Source organism: Meriones unguiculatus, chromosome 11, assembly GCF_030254825.1.
Source record: "Meriones unguiculatus strain TT.TT164.6M chromosome 11, Bangor_MerUng_6.1, whole genome shotgun sequence".
Taxonomy (NCBI): Eukaryota; Metazoa; Chordata; class Mammalia; order Rodentia; family Muridae; genus Meriones; species Meriones unguiculatus.
In genome coordinates, this window is record NC_083359.1 from 35884854 (window position 1) to 35903841 (window position 18988).

The 18988-nt window shown below is 44.5% G+C and overlaps 1 protein-coding gene across 5 annotated transcripts in view; it reads left to right on the forward strand.

Moving 5' to 3' along the window:
* Kcnip1 (potassium voltage-gated channel interacting protein 1) overlaps nt 1-17572 on the forward strand; it is a 357022-nt gene extending 339450 nt beyond the window's left edge. For 4 of the 5 annotated variants that reach the window (XM_060363874.1, XM_060363871.1, XM_021651591.2 and 1 more), the window contains 7 exons: nt 5151-5275; nt 6559-6628; nt 7882-7952; nt 8710-8817; nt 12521-12625; nt 13940-14002; nt 16698-17572. In XM_060363874.1, coding sequence (XP_060219857.1) covers nt 5151-5275; nt 6559-6628; nt 7882-7952; nt 8710-8817; nt 12521-12625; nt 13940-14002; nt 16698-16745 — 590 coding nt within the window. In that variant the 3' untranslated portion in view covers nt 16746-17572. Of the gene's footprint in view, nt 1-320; nt 354-5150; nt 5276-6558; nt 6629-7881; nt 7953-8709; nt 8818-12520; nt 12626-13939; nt 14003-16697 lie in introns of all 5 variants that reach the window. The other variant, XM_060363873.1, reaches the window with a different exon arrangement.
* The last annotated feature ends 1416 nt before the right edge of the window (nt 17573-18988 follow it).

An 18988-nucleotide genomic window follows, 5' to 3' on the forward strand; every position in this document is an offset into this window, starting at 1 on the left:
CAAGAAGCCATCCACATCTGCATCCTCAGCCACGTGCCATCCCATCTCTCTTCGGGCTGCATGACTGCATGGCTCAGAGCATGCTGGGTGAGCCCTGCCGGTAGCGTGGGCACTGGGAGGTGACCCGTTGCTCGTGCCTGTTCTGACCTTGGGAGAGGGATGGGAAAGCCAGGCTCCGCCCTGCTGCTCAGAGGCCCCTTGCATACGTCAAGCTGGATGGTGACCAGAACTTCCTCAGAGTGCTGCTCCGGTGACAATAAAAGTGTGTTGTGCTTTTGAAATGAATGGATTTGGTAAAATGTTTTCTTACTTTTTCCTAGACATCGCGTGGTGGTATTACCAGTATCAGAGAGGTAAAAAAAAAAAAAAAAAAAAAGTAACTTGACTGTGTTGGTCACATAATTTGAAAAGGGAAAAACTTCTCAATTAAGTATATATTCTGGAATTAGCTTTTACCAGATTTTTTTTTTTTTGGCTCTGCTTAGAGAACTCAGCTTTTGTTTAAACAGCCAGGGTGTTTCTCTTAGGGATGAGGGTCAAGAAAAGCTTTGCTCCCCCTAAGAGACTCATATTTTTCCTTCCATGGTTGTTGAACAACTAAAATAAAGCTTGGAGCTGAATTGTAGCATAAACATATTAACTGTTTAGAATAAATGACCTGAATGTCTCTGTTCTCCTCCCATCCGCCAACATGGTCCAGCATTTTCTGATGGAATGGAATCAGCACTTTCTGATACAGTTCTTCCTTATCCATTTCTATTCTATTATTTAGTTCCTATAATCCACTTCACACTCTTCATGAAACAAAGTGGAATGTTTAAATAGGTAGAGTATGAGAAAATATCACAGTCTGTTTGACTAAAAAAAAAAAAAAAAAAAAACAGTTGTTTGACTCAGCCAGGAGAAAGGCAGACAGTGAGCAGGAGAAACAGTCTGCATCAAGATCTATACTCAACCGCCTCTGAGCCAAGCAGGCAGCATTAGTGCAGTAAAAGAACCTGAGGTGAAGCTGGGTGTGGTGGTGCATACCTTTAATCCCAGTAGTCAGGAGGCAGGGGCAGGTGGATCTTTGAGTTCAAAGCCAGCCTGGTCTACAGAAAGCCAGGTTCCAAGAAAGCCAGGCATACATAGAGAGACCCTGTCTCAAAAAGACAAAAAAACAAAACATGGAGGGGGGAACAAAAACAAAACAGTCCTAGATAAATGACAGAGGGCCTAGTGACTCCTTGGTGATCCTGCATGTCCAGCTCTAGTAGATGATGCCCTGGTAAGAATTTAAGACTCAAGATTTTCCAAGAGAAGTCAGAAATGCAAACCTGGTCATGGATTTTTTTTGTCTATTAACATTGGCAACTGGTTTAAAATGTATTTCATTTTTTTCTTATAAAATATGAGCTTCTTTCTATGTATTTTTTTTACAAAAACTCTCTTTGGACTACATGCAAGCTAAGGATCACTATTCTGTAGCCTCAAAATGGAATGGAGGATGGGTGGATGGGTGGGTATAAAATACAGTTCAAACCCTCTGCCCAACGCGCACGAGCACACACACACACACACACACACACAGGAGATGGTCACAGTTTGGGGTCATAGCCTTTGTCATCAGCCAGAGAAAATACTTCAGTGCCAGATACACCCCCAGGTGTGGGTCCCAGTGCTTGTGGTGTGGAGAACTGGCTTGTACACAGGCATGATGCTTGATAGGAGCAGAAGTACCTCAAGGCTGCTCACAAACCGGCTTTCCATCTGTGCTCCAATGAGGTAGAAGCCATGATGGAGACATATGGTAGCAGAATCTGATAGAAGAGTCCTGGACTGGCTGGAATCAAGGTCCAGCTTTGTCACTGTTGCCCTCTGTCACCAAAGCCTCAGACAAAAGGAGTTAATGACAGAGCTTGGAGAAGAATGACAACAGAAGACCGTTGCATGGACTCTGTTCAAAAGATAGTGCCAGAACTCACTGGCACTATAGGGAGCTAGATACAATACATTTTTTCTAAGAGGGTCCAAAGTTTTTATCCATCCTAGACCCTGAATAACCCGAAATCCTAAGATACTAAAAACCGTTTACTCTGAATCACAGAGTGTTTTGTCTGGTAGTCTCCACTGTATCCTCTTGCACAATGTAGTGTTCTGACTCACATTTACCCTGAGTGGTAAACATCCATCACCTTGAGAGTCACTTGTAATTAGAAAAATCACCTTCTCTATTAAGATAACTGACTTCTAAATATCAAGCCACCACACACAAAGTCACGTGAAAGCAGTTAACAGATTTCTAGAAGAGCATTACAAAGGGAAAAATTCTCATTGATTTTTATCCAACAGAAATTCCCATACCATTAACTTCAAGCTTAGTTTTGATCCAAGCTCAACCTGACTTAATAATTAGTTCATTGTTATCCTTAATAATGAAAATAATAACAGCAAGCAGCATTTGGCATTGACAATTCACAAGAACCAAAACAGCAAGGAAGCTCCCCATGTATTAGTTCTGGTTTTGTCTAACCAGGAAGCTAGTCCAGGGTCCTCCCCCTACTGGTTCTGCCTAGAAACATCCAGGGAATCCCTGAGTAGCCACAGGACGGATGTATATCTATACATAGACACATATTTGCAGTTATCCGAAGCAATGAAGCTACGAGGTGGTATGGAAGAGAGGAATGTCCAGATGTGGGCAAGTGTAGGCAGTTTCAAAAGCTGTGGACAAGTTAAATTATTATTTTTCCAATCAAAGGCCATGACTCATGAGGGTCACATCAGCATGGGTTTGCCAAGGCTAAAGTCCATCACACATCAGTTAAAGACAGCATTGCCTCATGATGTTTTGCCTTCAACTATGTCACAAAAAAAAAGTATGCATTTATGCATGTACTGGATTGCTGCATAAGTTACTTTTTTACTTATTGGTTTAGGCCCCTAGTAGTCATAGGTGCCTACTTCCCTGCATCTTGAGCCCCAGTGACCCAAATTTCTCCAGTCACGGAGGTGGCCACAGACTGGTCATTAGTGCAGGGCAACTCTGGAAAACACAGTTTGGCCATCAATGACAGAGTATTCACAGCCTTCAGAATCTGTTTAATCTGGAGCTCAATCCTATCTCCCAGATAACCTATCATCGGTTAGTAAGGAGAACTTCTCCACCTTAGTAAGGTGGGTTTAATAGTCAGTGTCTCAGTAATCGGCACCTTCTAAGCAAAGTGATGGGAAGCGAGTCCTGGTTATCAGGAATCGGCCACAGGGACATTAAGAAACAGCACAATATCACACATGTGCACACACACACATACAAATCTTCATTCTCCTGGGCCAGATAAATATTTACAGGTAGACACCTTCAAAAACAAATCATTTCTTTCCAAAAACATAGTTTTCCATTTTCTTATTTATTTTTAATATGGTTTTTTAATTCTTCTTTCTTGACGGGAGCTCTCTGGGCCTCACCCAGTGGACCTTTGAGAGACGATATGGGAGGTATATTATAAACCTACAGCCCCTTCTGAAGTTTCTTCAGAATGTACACAGTTAAAGACACATGCATTTTTGTGCTGGGACTAAGCAGTAACTGATATCTTAGGGTGAGTCTGAGTTCTCGTGAGACACCCCGAGCTTTCTGCATTACACTTCTGTGAACCTCCCCCTTTCCCTTGCTTTTCTTTTTTTTTGGGCACTGGCCCTTTGATTTACACAGAAACCTTCTGCATTTAGATAATTGGTACTTAACTCATTAGCTGCAATCCTAGCAATAATTAAAGGCTCTGTAAGAACTGTGAGGAAATTGGCCACTTGCCACAATGTAACACAAACAGAGTATCTTATTTGTATTGAATCATTATCTGCTTCCATCCCAGAAGAATTAGGTGATGTGTGGTGCCCAGCATGTTAAAGAGATAACAATTAGGCTTTGCTGCCACATTATTGCAACATCCATTACCTTTGGGACTCTGAGGCACAAGATACAAATGTTGACAGATTTGTTTCCTGTTGGGATTTAAGTATCAAAGGGAAAAATGACAGTAGCAGAGGAAATCTGGCACAAAGAACCCAGCCCTGATTACAGAAAGCCTACGGTTGTTGACCCTGTTCACCCTCCTCTGTGATGCGAACCCAGCCTGCCTCCTCTCTGACTTGTCATAGTGCAGAGAGGTTCCTGCATTCCCAGCAGCCTGCCCATCTCACCCTTGTTTTCACAAGGTGGAAGTTGGAGTTGTTCAATATATGGATTTGCTGATGTCTGTAAGACAGCAATGGGCAGAGGAGGGTAGATGGTAAACGATCCTTGACTGAAATAAATTTACAGAAAGCATTCTGGCAGGGCCCAAAGGAAAGTAAGCACTCACTTATCCCTGTGCAAGGCTAAGCTCCTGGAAGCACCACTGATGGGTGAAAACTTCGAGTTGCTTCCAGGGAAGATAAGTAGTTCAGCTGACAGGCGCTTTGCAAACAAGCTTTGCACCAATACTCCATTTCAGTGCACATGCTGGAAGTTGAACCCCTAGTCTCTATGACTGTTCATAGAGCCTTTCAAACACCCTGGAAGCCTTTAGTTATACACAGATGCTCCTGTTGAAGTCACTTCCCTAGTACTTGCGGGTATCTAGCAGACATTATAGAACAATATAGTCAGGTTCTTTAAAGCCATATTTTATATACCATAATTTGAAATTTCTACTAAGCCTCCCTAGCATCTCCTTTGCTAACCCATATGCTGAAACTTGACCCATTTTGAAACTAACTATGATGTCTTCCCCTTTGGAAGGTCTCATTCTGACCAGTTACTTGTGTCTCTGCATAGAAAGCAGAGCCAGTGTGCATCAATTTGAATATGCAAAAAAGGTAATTTGAAAGAAAAAGAAAAGATGTTTCTGTGTGGATGTGTTTTAAACATTTCTACCCTCATCTCCCTATCTGAGATGCTGATGTTCCGTCCCCTTTGCTGTCTATCACACCTAGAGTAACACAGGGGACAGACTGGGAAAGAGAGTAAGTGGACAGGGGAGTGGGGCTCATGGCCCAAGACCACTGGGAGCATGACCCAGCTCAACCCCCAAAGTCCCAGGTCCCAACATCACTCTTTTAACAGCTCAGACTATGGTCCGACAGAGACCAAGGAGGCCACGCTCTGACGCCATCCCCTCTGCTTCCAGACAAGATCGAGGATGAGCTAGAGATGACCATGGTTTGCCACCGACCTGAGGGACTGGAGCAGCTCGAGGCCCAGACGAACTTCACCAAGAGAGAACTGCAAGTCCTTTACCGGGGATTCAAAAATGTAAGACCCTCAGAGGCTCGGGGGCCTGCAGTGATTTCACTTGACTAAGCTTTTCAGGTGCCAAGGAGGTCCGCAGTGTGCAGAGGTTCAAGAAGGCCACCGCTATGAACCCGCACTGGGTGAGAAGGCGAGATTGCAGGAAGCAAGGCCTCAGCAGACAGGAAGCACACCCACTGTAGAGAAGTACCACAGGGCGGTGTGACCTCAGAGAACCCCTCCCAGCCCAGATGCCAACCTGAGCTTGACGCTGACCTTTGACCCTCTGTTTGGTGACCAAATAGTAATGGGATTGAGCTCTACTGATCTGTGCTAACAAGACCCGCAAAGGCTGATGGATAAGCCTGACTGTCACTGTGCTCATTTCTCCTGAAAGTTAAATCAGTGGGACCAAAATTCTTCTCCTACTGCTGGGACCTTCTCTTTCTGTGAGCCACACAGGCAGCCAAGTTCTTAGCAAAGGCACACGCAAGGAAGGAAGTTCAAAACTGACACACACGTGAGTGTCGTCCCCCACCCCCGCTCCCACCGCCCCCTGCCTTCTGGGCTGCTTCAGGAGCAGCCTGGACATGGAGTTGGGCTTAAAGCTTACATCTCAGAGCACAATCATCTATCCAAATGATTGGGTGGAGAAGAGCAGACCACCACATGATCTGGTTGTCTCCCTCCAGGTAGGGCTTGCTCAGTTGTCCTATAGCTAACTGTGCTGGTCATGGTGTCTGGTCTGCTGCCATTGGGCTCCTCTCTTCCTCCTAATGTTGAAGAGGCCATGTTAATAGTGGCCAGCTGAGGTGGAGCAGGGCCCTAGGTGGTGGTTGCCCAATTGGGCACTTGGCTGAGAGGGGACCAGAAAAGAGAAGAAAAGCCATATACATACACATACATACATATATGCATCTGCCATAGTGTCAGTATCACCTAACATTGCTAGCCCTGTTGAAAGGGAACTGTTAGTCACATTCCACAGATCAGTGTGTTCAAGATCACAGAATGCCTTGGGCAAGGTCAAAAAGCTAGAATAGGTTTCACCAGGATCCAAACCTAGACCTTTGTAGCCCTGAAGCCAAGACTCTACCAGCACAGTACCTATCCTGTAATGACTTCCCCCCACTTGCAAACTAGCTTTTCATGATAAGGTTACCTCCAGGGCCCCCTGAAGATGCCCAGTAAACAGGTGTTTCCCCAGGCTCTGCCTAGAAGAGGGGGCATGAGAAATCTGCTCAGTCGCCACCCCCTGGTACCTGCTCCCTGGTACTTCCTACTCAGTCTGTCTCTCCTCCACACAGGAGTGCCCCAGCGGTGCAGTCAATGAAGAAACGTTCAAGCAGATCTACGCTCAGTTTTTCCCTCATGGAGGTGAGTATATCCTTGAAAAATATCCTTCCAGAATCCCCTTCCAGTGATCAGCCTTCCCTTCCTCAACTCCCATGTTCTTTGTCTCTGTCTTCTTCGAAGTCAGAGGAGAATTCAGGGTGAGACTTTTCCTTACTGCAAAATACAGAGTTCTCTGAAACACAAAAATGGATCCGCCGTAGGAGAAGGGTCGATAATGCCATATCATAAAGTCTCATAACAGCTCTAGAAAGCAGGTGCTGTGATCCCAGAAGGTACAACTGAGTTTCAGAGACAATCAGAAATTTACTCATGACCACACAGCTTGTATGTGGCAGGCCAGAAATAGAAAAGTCTATGGGACAAAAGCTTTGCCGTCTTGGTTCCTTAAATGGCTAAGACAGGTTGAAATTCTGCAAACAACATTAGTAAATAATACAGACCATAAAAAAGAAAAATCAATGAAGGAAATAAGTTGTGGGCAGCATGAAGCTGCACTTACTTACAAAGCCAGGTTACTGAGGGCTACTGTTCCCCAGTTGGGAACAGCTCCACACATCAGAGGATCCTTCCTCCTGTGACCTTCTTGGGTCACCTGTCCACAGGTGTCACCTGAACAGGTGCAGAATAGAGACTCAAGTGTCCCACATCCTTCTTGGGCCCTTTCTCTCAGGAGCCTTTCTAGCAGTACCCAAGTGTCTCCTTAGGGTGGGACTGAGTACAGGGCCTCTCTCTGTTGTGGAGAAGTAGCTTCATTTCATGCTGCCACCAGACTCCCACTTTATGACTGTCATAGAGACAGTTTTCACTATGTGCAGGGAAGGCTCGGTTTAATGTATTTGTTCACGTGTTTCAAGAGTCAGGTCTTGCTACATCCCATATTACAGATATGTGCAATGGATGCTCTGAGGTGTTGCATTAGATATCTACAGGCACAGATATATGGGATCAGCTTTGATCCAAGCTCTGGTCTTTGCTCGCAAGGGATGTCACGGCAAGGACCACTGCTCAGGATATCTCATTTCAGTCACCGCATTATCATCCACCAGTGAAACAGGCCTGAGAACCATTCTCAAGATGACCAAGTGGAGAGACAAGAACCTATCTAACCTTTTGCTAAAATTAACCTCTCACCTAAACTCAAAAGGCTGAGCAAATGGGTCTCGGGCCCTCCTTCCTCTCCTCTCTCTGACCCACCTCCGCCTGTTTTCCAGGGCTGTCTCTGCCCTCTGTGGAGCCTGGCCCCCAACTCACCCACCTTTCCCTCTGCTTTGCAGATGCCAGCACATACGCCCATTACCTCTTCAATGCCTTCGACACCACCCAGACAGGCTCTGTGAAGTTCGAGGTACAGCACGTGGGTCCAGTCTGGGTGTTCCCTGGTTCCACATTGCCTCTCCCTCCAAATCTGGGACCCCGGAGGAAAGGGTTAATTATCCAATACCTTCAGTTAAGACAAGAAATTATTCATTTAGCAAACATGACCTGAGGACAGGGAAGAGGCTTTCCTTGTCGTCCAGAAATTGGGAATGGGGTGTAGACCCTTGTGTTCTGCATGCCTGGTGGTAGCCTTTGGTCCTAGCTTTTTGCATTTATTAACCTGTTTAGCTTTTATATCAGTGCTACTAAGCAGGGTAGTTTTATCATTTATTGTCATCTTAAAGAAGAAGAAAATGAGGCAGAGAGACTGAGTAGCTTTCTCAAGGTTAAAGAGTGAGTGAGTAGCCAAGGAGGCTTTTGAACACCGGCGGTATGTTTCCTCGGCCTGTGTCATAGCCATCATAACGTACAGTCCCTCAGATGTTAAGCAACCATTGCAGCTATGGGTTAGGATCGACAAGGGAGGCAGAATTAACTGCCTAGAAGTGCCTCACACACACAGAGCTCTACTCTTCCTCAAGGGGCATCAGAAACTGCAACGGTGTAGGTATGGGGAATGGAAGACAGGAGTCCTTCATTGGGAACGGTCATTTCCATCTGGCTGACGAGAGGATGTGGGAGGTGCCATTTTGTAAAAACGCGTAGTCCAACCTGGAGGTCAGGCTCCGCTTTATCCATGCAGTGGCTCAGTGATTAATGTTACACCTACCTTTTCCACATCTTAGGACTTTGTGACTGCTCTGTCCATTTTGCTGAGAGGGACAGTCCATGAAAAACTAAGGTGGACGTTTAATTTGTATGACATCAATAAAGACGGCTACATAAACAAAGAGGTAAGTGAGCTGAGCTGAGAGCAGGAGACATGAGATGGGCACAGTGAAAGTGACGCAATCAAAAGCAACCCAAAACCAGGGAAAACATTGAGTGAAACCGAGCCCATCCCTAGCAAAAATGAAGAAGCCCACCGCTGATATCTCCCCTCTCCCATCCTGCCCTAGTGCCTAGGAAAGTGTCAAGCCATTTCTCACAAGCTCACACAGATGTGATGGGCTGGCATTGTCTTGTTTCCGGGTAAAGAGTTTCTTCTCCAGGGAACCTGCATTCCCACTGGTTAGCAGCCTAGCATTAAAGCTCAAGGTGTGCATGGAAGGCTGCAAGAAGTGCCCAGAAGAGAACAGAGAGTTCTTTAAGGTGGAGGTGGTGACAGTCATTGGAGCCCATTACCCTCATCTTAACAAAACCAAAGAAAAAGATGATTGGGGTGGTGGGCAGCTGTCTCAAAAAGAAAACAAGCAAGCAAACAAACAAAACCAGAGAATTTCAGATTCCTCACTGCCTCACTAAATCTTGCTACATGTGTTTAGGCAGTGACCCACCCATGGACTATCACTCAGGTCACCTGGGTGTCTGCTGCAAACCTGGGGCCTTGACAATAACATCTGGAGCGTCATCTTGCTGAGCTCCTGTATCTCAGGCATGACGCCTGGAACCATGAAGATCATCTCTAACCTTCACCTCAACACTGCAAGGTTCTCCCTCACGTAGAGGGAGGACTCCCATTCAGAGTATATACACAGCAGAGTTCCCTATTCGTTCAGTCCTGGGTTCTCCACACAGATCTGAGAACTCTTTCAGTTTCCTGGGTGCTGGAGGCAAAACGGTGAGCGCTCAGACCAGCTCTGACTGACACGGAGCAGTGTAGTGGGATGGACAGTAACAGCAGGCTTCAGAATGAGAGGTGGATGTTTTGTTAAGAGTCGGCAAGGGCCTCTCTAAGACGGTATTGCCACACCAGAGCCAGTCACTCCCAAAAATGAGGGAAAGGGGCACAGGAAGAAGGAACGGCCACTAGAGGGATTTCCAAGGAAGGCAGAGTTCCACATGCCCTCCAAACTGAGTAATCTTACAAACTGCTCCCTTTTTATAGTGGGCAAAGCAGGCAGAGTTTTCACCACTAATGTCTGTCAGACATTTTAGACGGCAGAATTAATGAGGTGTGGACACCAGCGTGGGTAGGTAGCTTTCTAAGACCTCTTCCTAGCAAGCATGCTAGTACACTCTTACCAAACTTGCAGGCAATGAGAATCACAAGCATTCAAAAGAATTTTTTTCTCTCCCTTCTCTAATAAAAGTTCTCGAGTGGAAAAGAGCTCAAAGGCCACATGGGTGCAAAGGGCTAGTAAAATGCACCTTGTGAAATGAATGCACACAAACCCATTTCCTAGTTCTATATGTTGGGGAGACACCCAAGGACACCCGATCATTTTTTTAAACACCCTTCTTTAATTAAAGAGGAAAAAAAAGGAGCAAGTTTCCTTAGAGAGCTGTGTGTCTTGGGATTAGGAAAGGAGAAATAGAAAATGAACCTGAATCCTGATCGGGGCAGGTCAAACAACTCCAGGCATCAGCCTGGAGGAGTTTTTAAAAAGCCAAAGCAAATGCAATTTAATCCACAAAATAAAACATGATAATATCAAATTGTCACCAATAGAATATCCACAAATCCAAAGAACTAAGTACATAAACAAATGAAGAGAAGAGACCTCTGACTTTCAGAAGTATTCCAGGATGTCTACAATTATGAGTCACTTAAATAAAGAAAGCGTCGGATTCCCTATGGATATTGGATATTGGCTCCCCTGTCCTAATTTGAAACAGCAACAGAATCTGAGAGAATTTTTTAATCTCTCACCTAAAACATTAACTTTTTAAAGAAGATATAGAATTTTCATTAAACAAATACCACAGAGCTCATGTTTGCTGTCAAGGTGTGCTGACAGACACTAAAATCAGAGTTGACAGACAACCCCTTAATGGAGTAACCACCAGTCACAAGACACAGCCACAGCGTGTGCCACCCTGATGGTGCTTTGGTGAGGCTGGACCACCCATCGCTTCTCCAAAGCCTGCCCACGCTGAGAGACCCGCCTATAAAACAGCTGAGCAGCACTCTCGTCACACACAACAGGTCCTGAAAACGCGAAGAACACACAGCTTGACACAAATGCAGTCTTAAGCAGAAAAAGATATCCATGGGAAAACGGATGAGATATAAACAAACTACCGTTTAATAAATAATAGTGAAGCAATGTTAATTTCCTGGGTTTGACCATTTTTATACAGTTTTACATGTTTTAATATTAAGGGAAACTGAGTGAAAAAGTATACATTAGCCTTCTGTATTGGTTTTTAAAACTTTTCTTATAATTAATAAACTTATTAATTGTAGGTTTAGAGAAAACCTCAGTGTCCTGTGGGTAATCCTTATGTTGGTTACATTTTTTTTCTTAACTTAAAATAGCAATAGAACTTGTGAGTATGTTTTTAATTTTTTTTTTCAAATATCATTTATGACAATTTATTCCATTTGTATCCTGGGTGTGTCCCCCTCCCTCTTCTCCTCTCAATCCCATCCTCCCTTCCTCTTCTCCCCCTATATCCCTCCCCTAGTCCACTGATAGGTGAGGTCTTCCTCCCCTTCTATTTGAACCTAGCCTCTCAGGTCTCATCAGGACTGGTTGCATTGTCTTCCTATGTGGCCAACAAGGCTGCACCCTCTCCCCAGGGGAAGGTGATCAGAGAGCCTGTTACTGAGTTCATGCCACAGAAAGCCCCTACTCCCCTTATTAGGGAACCCACTTGGAGACTGAGTCTATGGGCTACATCTGAGTAGGGGTTTTAGGTCCTCTCCATGCATTGTCCTTGGTTGGGGTATCAGTCTCTGCAGGGCCTTTAGGGCTCAGCTTTTTTTTTTTTACTCTGTTGGTCTCCTTTTGGACCTCCTGTCCCCTCCAGGTCTTTCTGTCTTCCCCTTCTTTCATAAAATTATCTGCACTCTGCCCAAAGTTTGGCAGCCTCTCCTTCCATATCTTGATTGGTAGAGTCTTTCAGAGGCCATCTGTGGTAGGCTCCTGGCCTGTTCCTTGTCTTCTCCTGATTCTAATGTCTATCTCATTTGTCCTTCTGAATGAGGACTGAGCATTTTCACTAGGGTCTTCCTTGTTGTTTAGCTTCTTTAGGAGTATAGATCAGCTATTAAAAACAAGGAAATCATGAAATTTGTAGGCAAATGGGAACTAGAAAAGATCATCTTGAGTGAGGTAACCCAGAAGCAGAAAGACACACATGGTATATACTCACTCATAAGTGAATATTAGCCATATAATATAGGATAAACATACTAAAATCTATACTCCTAAAGAAGCTGTGAGGATGTTTTAAAGGCTGGTCTGAAATATCCACTAACCTGTAAATTAGAACAATGCTTCATGGTTTCAACCTGCAAATGGGGAATCCAGTGCCATCCCTCACTGGGGACAAAGAAAGTAAGTGTCACCTACTCAAGATGCCTGAAGGCAGATAGGACCCCCCCCCCCCCCCCCGCTTTCCCTGAGAAAGGTGTTGTGTCTTGTCCCTACTAAAAGGTCCTCGTAGCCATTCTGCTTGGCTAGAGGAATCCTAAGCAAATCCTAAATGCTGTCACCTAAGGTTTGACCTTACGGTCCCAACAGTGTGTTTCTCCATGTCCCCTTCCAGGAGATGATGGACATAGTCAAAGCCATCTACGACATGATGGGGAAGTACACCTACCCTGTGCTCAAAGAGGACACTCCCAGGCAGCACGTGGACGTCTTCTTCCAGGTACGCACGCACCTACGCAGAGGCTTACACTGATTGGCCGAGAGATGCTCCTGCGAGGTGGAGCAGTGTGTTGCAGAAGAGAACAGGGAACATATGTTTTTATGATATTTAACTATGGTAAATGTCATACTTGCAGGAGCAGAGTGATGGAGAAAACTTTATCCATCCCCTCTGTGTACCTACTGAGCGCGTTTGTCTGGGCTGAAAAGGGGAACAAAAATCAGAAACCAGGGTCAAGTGAGACTGAACGAACCATAAGCGGGAGAGTTCAGCCTCGATCCAGTAGGGAATGGGTGGATACCGCCGATGACCGTGCGGAGAAGTGGTTTCCTCAAAGCTGCTCTTAGCTTTTAAAAAGTCTAGCAACAGAGAGCACCAAAGAACTCAGGGTTCGCTGAGCCCAAGCCTCCCTCTTTGTACAGAAAGTTTGCACACAAAGTCTACACGGAAAAGGACCAGAGCCTGTTACTCCAGTGTTCTTTCTGCCAGATAGAGAAGCCAAGCAGGAAGTGTGAGGACCACATCAGTTATGGTTTGGAAATGGTTTGGGCGTATGGCCAAGGTTCACGGAAGCCTGGTCCTCAACATGGCAGGGTTTAAGGTCACGGAATTCTTAATGGGTGGGGCCTGATCAAGGTGACTAGGTCCTTGGGAGCATTCCCTCAGAGATACTAGTGCTGAGTCAAATGAGCTAGTCTGGCTCTTTCTCTGGCTTCCTGTTTTGTTGTGTGACCACTTCCACATGTGCCCACTGTGATGATGTCATCCTCCATGAGGCCGTCACCTGATGGAAAATGGTGTCTTGATCTTGGACCTCCAAAACAGTACTTCTCAATGTATGGGTCTCAGCCCCTCTGGCAAACCTCTATCTCTAAAGAATGTTTACATTATAGGTCACAACAGTAGCAAAGTTAAAGTTATGAAGTAGCAACAAAAGTCACTTTATGGTTGGGGGTCCCTACAACATGAGAAACTGTATGAAAGGGTCACAGCATTAGGAAGGTTGATCACTACTGCTCTAGAACAATAAGATAAACAAACCTCGTTTCTTTTTTCAACACCCAGACTCAGTTATTTTGTTATAATAACAGAAGCAGTCTACCACATGTTGGGATGTCAGCATAATAATAATGTAACAATGAGGTAAGTGTTGAGACCAATATTTTGGTATAAAGAAGCCCAGGAGGACCATAATACCATGACCAGGAACCAAGGAGCTAGCGAAAGACCTTCCTAATTCTAGGATTAACAGAGAAAAAATTGTGAAATGTTAAATATCGGGTTCTTTAAAGACCCCTCTGTTGTGTCTTTCAGAAAATGGATAAAAATAAAGATGGCATCGTAACTTTAGATGAATTTCTTGAATCCTGTCAGGAGGTAAGGAGAGGTCTCGGGAGACAGTATCTCTGAGGAGGGAATCTGGGGCATGGGGACTGTAGAAGGAAGGATCTGAAATCTGCACACACCTGCAACCCTGGGCTCGGAATCCCACCACCTCCACGTCTCAGCCGGGCCTGCTCAGCATATGACCAGCAGACAGCAGAAGCTCAGGTCCGGGTGATGTGAAGGCCTAGCAGGTCATTGTGGAATGAGATTTGCCGAATAGGTGGCCCTGTCCTCCTCTCTGCCTCCGTGCCCCTTCCTCAGATACAAAAGAACAGCGGGAAGACCTTCAACAGGATCCCAATCCAGTGTGAGTGAAATTGCCTGAGGTTCTTCCAAAAGGGTGTTTTCAAGCCTATTCCAGATACTCTAGAAGGGTCTAGAAATTGTCATTGTAATTTAAATGCCCAATACCAAGGCCACTGGAACTCACTTGTGCAAACAGGACTTCTCAGAGTACTTCTCAGAGTTAAAATACAGGTGGGGCCTGCACAGGTCTGAGGCCAGGCTTGCTTTGTGCATATACCTCAGGAGACTGTGCTGCTCCTTGGACTATGCTTTGGTTAAATCTCATGAACAACTGTCACTGGTGCCCTGCCCAGCCCTGAACTGGAAACAGTTGCTATCTACTTAAAAGGTTTATGCTCTACCTCATTCCACAAAAGCACAGCCTAAGCTTCCCCTCCCCACTCCCCCCCCCCCCCGCCCAAAGAAAAAAACCACTGCACTACAATGCCAGGTTGTAGAGGAGGCTGTATTAACACACAAAGATCACCGACCAAAGAGCTTCCGCCACATGAAAACCCTCCAGGCAGACGTCCCATATGACCGTGTTCCAGATAGCTAACAATTAGGCCAGAGTGGATCCTGCCCCCTTTTAACCGAGCTTTACCATTGTCCTGGATTGTCCAAGCTCAGCCTGAGGGTCACCCATTAGTTGACATATCTTTTGAGTAGTCTTTGGATCCCAATCAAGTTCCTAGGCAGCCAGAAGAACAGACACTAAGAAAGAGAGTAAAATCGGGCCGGCAGCTTCACCTGTGGAGTTAGAAGTGTTTAAATATTTAATCATTATGAACAGACTAAGCAGCTATGCCTGTCATAGAAAACTGGCACTACAATATTAAGAGGGTGGTTAATGCTACAATGAGTGACAGAGAGTGATTGTAAATGCTATCATGCTAATGTCAAACACCCAACAGAAGTGTTCTTTCTTTACTTTGGTTTCCAGGTGAAAGAGCTTTTCAGATCGTGTTCCTCCGTTATTCCCATGTAACTCATTTTTTCACTACCTCACAATAGGTAGATGTTATACTCAATCCCACTTTATACATGGGGAAACTAAGGCACAGAGAGGATAAGTAACATGGGCAGGAAGTAAGAGGTCCCGGGATTGATCACAAGCTGCCTAACTCCAGAACTCACAGCAACTTACAAAGATTCAGATCCACATAATAACTTTGATCTCTTTTAATTTTCTCTATTAAAAGCCTGCTTTCTCAACCTTAAACTCAGTGGGACACACACACACTCATACACACTCACTCACACACACATATATACACGCATATGCACTACATCAGCTTTAGACACCACAAGTTTTAATATTTCATATTTTTATTATATTTTAATTCAAATGTAGAAGTGTGGTACTGAGTATGAAAAAAATAAGAACTTTGCACCTTTCTTTAGTTATACTTTAGAAAGACATATGTGGTGGGACACACCTTTAATCCCAGCACTTAGGAGGCAGAGGCAGGCAGATCTGTGAGTTCCAGGACAGCCAGAGCTACATAGAGAAGACGCCCTGTCTCAAATATACCTTAGAGAATATATGTTATGAAATATAAAATACAGACAAGTACAAATACAAACAAAGCTAAAAGATCTCTTTGAAGATTAATAAAATTGATGAATGCTTACTGAGACTGAGTAAAATGAGAAAGATTTTTTTAAACCCTCAAATTGATGATATCAGAAGTAAAAAACATTTTCTATCAGTTTTTCCGATATTAAAAGATAGTAATTTTTTTCCTCAGTAATTTTGACAATTTGCATAAGATGTAGGAGTTTCCTAAAAAGCACAGCTTTTCAAAACTAACACGAAAAGAAAACAAAAATGTAAATAGTCTTATGTCTCATAGGCATTGAATCTGTAATTTAAAACTTTACCCAAGAGAAATGACAGACTTAAGTAGCTCCTATCGTGCATTCTTCCAAACATTTAAGGAAGAAATTATACTAATCTCAAGAAACAGAGGATAAAAGAGAACCTTCCCAGTTTGATTGATGAGGTTATCATAGCCTTAAGATGGGAAGTTGCAAGGTTGGTTTAACATCCAAGAATTAGTCAGTATAATTAATCACAGTAATCAAGTAAACAGGAAAAACTGTAATTATCTCCACAGAAGTGAAAAACCATTTCATACAACACATTGACGGAGCAACTTAAAGAAAACCCATGAGGTTGTTTTTCTCTCCTGAATGTCGGTATGGTGCCTCTGGCCTTGAGCTAAAGGCTAGCTAGACTTGACCCCTTGTAATGTTGCTTGTAATACTGTTTGTAATGCTGCTGCTGATTTCCTTTCACGTAGAAACCCCACTCTTGAGATTTGCTCAGTTACTGATCTCTTGAGAAGAAGCCTCAAACAGCTCTAACCATCCTCTCTCCCACTCCTCTCTTCCTCAGGATGACAACATCATGAGATCTCTACAGCTGTTCCAAAACGTTATGTAACTAAGAACACTGGCCATCCTGCTCTCAGAGACAATGAACAAACAAACACCTTAATGCCCTGATCTGCCCTCGTTCTGATTTTACACACCAACTCTTGGGACAGAAATACCTTTTACACTTTGGAAGAATTCTCTGCTGAAGATTTTCTACAAAATCTGGCATCAAGTGGCTCAGTCTCTGATTGCCAACTCTTCCTCCTTCCTCCTCTTGAGAGAGATGAGCTGAAATCTGAGTTTGTTTTGGGAGCATGCCCATCTCTTCATGCTGCTGCCCCGTGGAAGGCCCCTCTGCTTGAGCTTAAACGATAGTGCACAATTTTATGCTTACATATCCCCAACTCACTGCCTCCCAGTCAGGCAGACCCTGGTGAATCTGGAATCCAGAGGACCTGAGCCAAATGTACACCATCCTCTGATGGCCTCCCAAGCCAATGTGCCTGTTTCTCTTCCTCTGATGGGAAGAAAGAGTGTTATACAGTTAGAACAGTTAGAGTTTACCATGCCAAGATTGGGAGAGGCAGCACCTAACACTTGTAGAATAGGACTGAATTATTAAGCATGGTGTTATCAGATGACCCAAACTGCCCATGTCATTTGTTTCCAGAGGTAGGGACTAATCATTCTCCCACACTATCATCTGTGCTCATAGAGCAAGTCTCTTAACATGCCCAGGAGGGGAACCATTGCCCAGTGGTCTATCCCTCCTCTCCATCCCCTGCTCAAGTTGAACACTGCATGCCCCTCCCAGAAGGTCCAGAATGCCTGCAAAATGCTGTACTTTTATACCCTGTTCTAATCAATAAACACAACTATTTCGTACACTCTCAATCACTTCTTCCATGACTTCATTGCCCAGAAGAGGTAAGTTGTGACAAAGGATGGTTAGTCCACCCACTTGACCTTGGGTTCCTACTACTTTCTTGGGGCCACAGTGCCTTCACCCTTAAACTATCCTCAGTAACATTGAACCCAACTGCAGATGCTGTGACCATATGCAAATGCAACTTCAAAACAAAGCTTTTTACAACAGCTCCTGTCTAGTAAGATTGCCACTCCCAAGACTCCAAGATAGAAACCCCAGAGTCCTATCTGCTGCTGTTGGGGATACAGAGCTGAAAAGGATCAGGCCTCTTTGCTGAGGGTGTGGAGTTCAAAGATTGATTAAGGAGTTCTGTCTTACCACCATAAAATGATTACTAGGGTTCAACATCATGCATCTTAGTTTTCCCAGTGACACCACATTAAATTTTTTTCTAACAGGAGCATCCTTGAATAGATTTATGGAAGCGCTATTATCTGTCAAGGGCAGCATTGAAAGTTTTGTAGACATTCTCTTATTTCATGCTCATGGTAGAACATCCCAGAAGGTAGAATCTTGGTTTTCCTTATGAGAACCCTGCTGCTCAGAGGGGTAAGGGGACCTTCATATAACACCCCCCACTCGGTAAGAGGATTCTCCTTGATTCCAGAAACTGAGAGCATTTCCCACAAATCTCAGTCATTTGTAGTCAGGAGATGTGTTCTGGTTTCTTCTCTATTATGGTCATAAGCACAATGACCAAAAGCAGCTTGGGAAGGAAAGGGGTTATTCCATCTTACACTTGGTAGTCCATCACGATCAGGAGAAGCCAAGAAAGTAACTGAATCAGAGACCAAAGCTCACGTTCCTAAGCAGCCCAGGCTCACTTGTCTAAGGATGATACCATCCACAATGGGCTGGGCCCACACATGTCAATCGGCAATCAAGAAACTATCCCCACGGGCATACACTCAGGCCAGTCCAATGGAGGCGATTCTTCAACTCTGATTATCTTTGCCTGAGTATGTCTTGGTTTGTGTTAAACTGACAAAACTGTGAGTCATGGGTATTCTTCAAAGCCACTTACCAGATGAGGAAGCTAGGAGAGAGAAGGGGGATGTAGCCAGAAGCTGGGGGCCTATAGCAGAACCAGGCTACCACAGCACCTGTGTGCATGAGTTACTCCCAACATGGTGGCCATTGGATATCTCCTTTCCTAGTTGGGAACTGTTTGGTCCACACCTTTGTTCCTCTATTCAAGTGTCCTGAGTATGGTCATGTGACCTTATAAGACATTTGACCCCTGCTAGACATTGGTCTGTCCCAAATGAGGCATCTTCCTGGATTCAAGCTGAGCATCTGTACCCATGGCCCTTCTATGTGATCCACATCGCTAAGTGATATGAAGTCTGGGGCAGTGGTTCTCTGCCCTAGCTGCACTTCAG